The 4,907-nt window shown below is 38.8% G+C and overlaps 1 protein-coding gene across 1 annotated transcript; it reads right to left on the bottom strand.

Annotated features, from left to right (window-relative positions):
• Positions 1-875: 875 nt before the first annotated feature.
• LOC104449107 (heterogeneous nuclear ribonucleoprotein 1) lies at positions 876-4,399 on the bottom strand. The gene is made up of 6 exons (XM_010063131.3): positions 4,210-4,399; positions 3,802-3,842; positions 3,395-3,558; positions 2,414-2,513; positions 2,125-2,294; positions 876-1,873 (listed from the first exon to the last, which is right to left on the bottom strand). Exons 1-6 carry the CDS (start codon positions 4,260-4,262, stop codon positions 1,361-1,363), a joined length of 1,041 nt encoding a protein of 346 aa, XP_010061433.1. The 5' UTR covers positions 4,263-4,399; the 3' UTR covers positions 876-1,360.
• Positions 4,400-4,907: the final 508 nt, after the last annotated feature.

Raw genomic sequence — 4,907 nt, 5'->3', positions numbered from 1 at the left:
GTGTTTTTCTGTTCTTTTCTATTAAAAACAGAATTTTTTAACAATTACCAAACGTGTTTACGTTCTTTTTCTATTAGAAACAGAAATTTTATACAGATTCAAACGCGTTTTTGTTCGAAATTGTTCAGGAACAGAAACACTTTTTTTTTATTTACGTTTTCGGAACAATTTTTAAACGTAAACGCAAACAAACGCGCCTAAAAAGCCTCCCGCGATACTTAGTCCAAGGCATAGTTACTCCATTTAAGGCAAGAAAAAAAGTATCTAATATCACCAAAAAAGAAAATGCAGAGCAGGCGACCCAACCTGGCGAATGATATGCACAGAGAGAGAGAGAGAGAGAGAGAGAGAGAGAGAGAGAGAGAGAGAGACGGAACGGAAAAAAAAAAATCAGTAATCTTTGTTCTTTTGTTTATTCACTGCTCGTCAAGAGAGTATTAACCTTGAGGAACCGAGAACTATATTAAAAAAGAAAAGAAAAAAGAAGAACAATCTTGCCGGGGAACAAATACACACTCAAAAACTCTACATAAAGGATTTTCAAGTATATAAGCTGCTCCTTCCCAAAAAATGGAAAAAGTTGCACAAAAACTCCGCGAGGATGGCTCACCCTTTCTTTTTGCGTAGCCTGAATTGACTCAAAACATACAAGAATAAAAGCAAAATTACCGGACCTTGCGCAAAAAGATCATCGTATACTCTGGGCCAGAGTTCTGGCTCCTTAAGCACAAGGAACGAGCAAAATAATCATTGTGCATACAAAAAGGACACGTGCAAACACGCGCTGAAGACCCAAGCTACATACGGCGTCTAAACTTACACCTGTTTCTGAGGCATATGGATCAGAACATTCAATGTCTACGAGAACCCACTTATACTTCACAACTTGCCAAACCTGATATCATATGCTTCTAAAAGGTCGCCTAAAAGGCCTTGCAGGCCTAAACCATAAAAATAAGGTATCTGGCATAGAACTTAACTACAGATGATAAAAGGGCGTGCTAAGAGAACATAACAGACTAAAGAGGGGCATTATATCAAAGATTGCTATCTAGATCAATCTAGAAAAAACATCACAAGCTACAACTCATATTGTATAAAGTCTACATGATAAGCTAAACAGACAGTAACTACTAGTCAGACAGGCCCCAAGTACTAATGATAGCACTCTATGATGACTAATCCATACAGATGAAATCTACTTTGACTCTTCAGATGATGAACAGCCTTCCCTGGTGAAACAGATAGGAGTCCTTCTAGTACTTGCTGGGCCTATCAGTGCGCAATAAGCAAATCTAGAGGAATCTGCCTGGAACTTCTATAGGAAAGCTTAAGCACCTGCATGAAATTGACAGCATCTCTATCTCGCGTAAGGGTGGTACCGACTACTGCCACTATAGCCTCCCCTGCCATACATCCCACCAGCTCCACCATAACTAGCACCTGGACCCGAGTCATAACCACCACCATAGCCTGAACCTCCATAACCACCGTAGCCTTCACCTCCTCGACCATATCCACCTAAACTGCCTCCACCATAGCCTCCACCATAGCTGCTACCATAGGGTCCAAAGCGACTAGAATAACCAAGGGAAGACTCCCCTCGATAACCTCCTAAGCTACCACCTCCAAACCCCCCATAACTACCGCCAAATTCACCACCACCACTACCATACCCATACCCGCCAAGTCTACTGCCAAAGCCTCCAGGAGTCCTATATGGACCAGGTCCATATCCTCCATCAAAGCCCCCATAAGAACCACCAAATCCACCAAAGCCATCATTGAAAGAGCGACCCCTAGAATTGCTACCAAATGCAGATGAAGGAGGTGGGTTTGAGGCTTTCTTTGGTTCAGCTTTCTTGATCTCCACCTACAACAAAGCATTTTAGTTAACCTAATTCATGCTGCATAATACTATAATCACTGCCCTTCCGGAGGAAACCTATACCTGCTATAGTCTTCATCATATTTAGAATAAAGCCACTTAACATGTTTATTTTAATACAGGCCTCAAGAGGATATCAATATTGACAATAAAATAGCATTAAGTGATGCAAACCACTGCAAAAACAAGTATCTGTTTACAAGTTGGTTTCTCATAAATAATCTCGGTAAACTCACCTTAGTACCGGCCATTTCTATCATATTTCCCTTAGACAACATATCATCAACAACTTCTTCACTATCAAAAATTATGAACCCAAAGCCTCGAGAACGATTAGTCTCATGATCGCGGATTATCTGATGTTCAACAACTTCTCCATACTTAGAGAAGAAATTCTTCAATTCATCTGCAAAGTTGGACAAAAAAAGATAGCCATTGATAACCATCATCCACTGAAGAAAATCCAGTATGTATACTAGTTACTCTTGACTGAAAAATTAAATCGTGGGAAAAAATTGATTGCACCTTCTGTGACAGTTGATGGTATACCACCAACAAATATTTTCTTTGTCTTGAAATCCTTCGATTGGCCTGAGCCTTTAGGAATGGTCCTCTTGATCTCAACCTGCTCCATTAGCAAATGATTTGTCATACATATACCATATTAAAAATAAAAATAAAAAACCTATTAAAATGCTTTAAAAAATAAACAATAAACAACTAAGGATGAAGAATAGGCAAGCCAGAATCGATCCGTTTAGCTACCAAATGTGGAAAACTCATTAAATTTTGACAATTTCAGTGATTGTACATGTCAAATCCATGTCCTCACATTTCAAAAGGAAAAAAAAAAAAAAAAGCTGGAATCTTACAGTACCATAAAACGTTGTTAAATAGTAGTATGCGCTCTTTAAACTGTAAAACTACTTTAATACTTCCACGAAACAACTATCCAAACAAAACTGTGTTATCTAAACAAGTCACGGAGCTTTATCTTGTTTCATATTTATCAAGAAACCCTACAAGAAAATGCATCATATCTATATCCCTTTTGTGGGCCATAAGTTTTTCCAAATATGTACGGTTTGAAGCATGACAAGGACAAAGGAAATAAATCAATTCGTTGATAAACAAAATGGAAAAAGAAAAGAAACTTAGTTATGGATTTAGTGCGTCATCATCTAATGAAAACACTGGACACCTTAAGCAATGTTAAAGCACTACAATATCATCCTTACAAGAAATTTGAAATAGCGCTATTCTCTACATCTCTAAGCAGACAAATGTAGGGAGTTGGTAGTCTTTCAATAAAAAAGATTTCAAACATTCATTGAAACTTTTCAAGTATTTGTACACTCCAGCACTTTGAATACAGATTACAGCACAAAGTACATCTTTATAACTGTGTAACAACAGTATGGAAATTGAAGGGACCTCGGGCTTGTGAAGTGAACAGCAAAGCGACAAAACATAAGAGAACCAACAGGACAAAGATGCTGCTCTTACCTGCTTCCCATTGAGGACATGTTCATCTTCTATAACTTTGTCGACCACCGAAGGATCAGCATAAGTGATAAATCCAAAACCCCTGGGTTGACCCGTAAATCGATCTTTCATTATCACAGAATCCGTTATCTCCCCATATTGCCCAAAGTGCTTATTGAATGTCGCTGTATCACCACAATAAGAAAGACAGTCAATAAGAAGGGGGTACAAAAATCGGTTGAGCTATACCCCGTATAGCATTTAGGCAGGGCAGACGAACACCCAGAAATAAATCCTAATTCCAAACTACTGTATTATAATCAACTCTATGGCACAATCGAAAAGATAAAACTAGCCATAGTATTGAGCAAAAAGCACGCGCTGTTGGTGAATGAATGAGACAAACGGCAAAAAAGTAGAGGCTTCACCGTAAGTAACATCTTTAGCCAGTCCTCCGATGAAGATCTTCCTGCATAGCAAAATTCACAAATTAAGAGCCCTCCCGTAAAAAGGGAAGAAGCAAGAAATCGGCAAAAAGAGATACCGCGCGATTGCTCAAGAGCTAAAGTTCGCAGACTTTCGACAGATAACTCTCTAAAAATCCAACAATCAAGAAAAATATCAAGACGGCCACGAACTACAAAAGAAGCCCGTTCGCGGCGATTTCACTCCGTCGAGGGATTCGTTTCCAAAAAACACGGACGCTACGGATGGCAAGAAAGGAGGTCTTCCCTTCATCCATCAAAGCCTTCAATCGAGCTCGCCTCGCTTTCGATTACTCACAAATGCGCAATCGACTAAGCAATCGCGAACATGCAAATCCACAGGAGACTAACCCGGGGCTGGCTCCATCGCCGGAGAGGGGGTCGTTCTTCATCTTAGAACCCATCGATCAGGCAAGCGCTTCCAGATCGAGCGCTCTTTGGAAGTCGCGAGACGGGAAGGTGTCCGATCAGGCCTGCGAATCGAGAGCGAGCAGAGAAGAAGGAGAAGCTAGGGTTCGTTCTGAGCCGTGCGAATGCGTGGAAGAAGAGTATAAGAGGATGATATTTCCCGTCGAAATGTCGGGTTTGCCACTCAGGGAAGGGCACCAATCACGGATTTGCCACTGGCGTTCTTGTGTTCCACGCAAGTATAGGGGGAAAATGCCAAGTGGCACAAATAGTTTCTAAATTTTTAATCAAATATATAATATTATTCACGAATTTTAAATTTATTTAATGTATTTTCCGAATTTTAATAAATATTCAATTTATTCTTTATATTATATGAAAATATCTAATATTGTTATTTCATTAATTTAGATTCAGGGACAATATTTACAAACCATTCAAAGTTTATATTGAATAAATTAAAATTTAGGATCAACATTGCACATTAGATCAAAAATTAAAGATTATATTAAATAAATAAAAATTTCATGAACCACATTATACAATTGGCTAAAGTTCAAAAGCCATTTGTGTCACTATTTTTGAATATAACAATTGTACTTACATCCCTTGTCTTCACGATTTGCTAAATTGAATGGATT

Source organism: Eucalyptus grandis, chromosome 6, assembly GCF_016545825.1.
Source record: "Eucalyptus grandis isolate ANBG69807.140 chromosome 6, ASM1654582v1, whole genome shotgun sequence".
Taxonomy (NCBI): domain Eukaryota; kingdom Viridiplantae; phylum Streptophyta; class Magnoliopsida; order Myrtales; family Myrtaceae; genus Eucalyptus; species Eucalyptus grandis.
This window is presented reverse-complemented; position numbering and strand designations above follow the sequence as displayed.

What these genes read in the sequence shown, in the direction of transcription:
- LOC104449107 (XM_010063131.3), bottom strand. Translation starts at nt 4,262, where the DNA reads ATGGGTTCTAAGATGAAGAACGACCCCCTCTCCGGCGATGGAGCCAGC. An exon ending in GGCGATGGAGCCAGCCCCGG is followed by an intron (nt 3,843 to 4,209) that starts GTTAGTCTCCTG and finishes TTTGCTATGCAG; the next exon opens with GAAGATCTTCATCGGAGGAC. An exon ending in ACCATCAACTGTCACAGAAG is followed by an intron (nt 2,295 to 2,413) that starts GTGCAATCAATT and finishes CCAACTTTGCAG; the next exon opens with ATGAATTGAAGAATTTCTTC.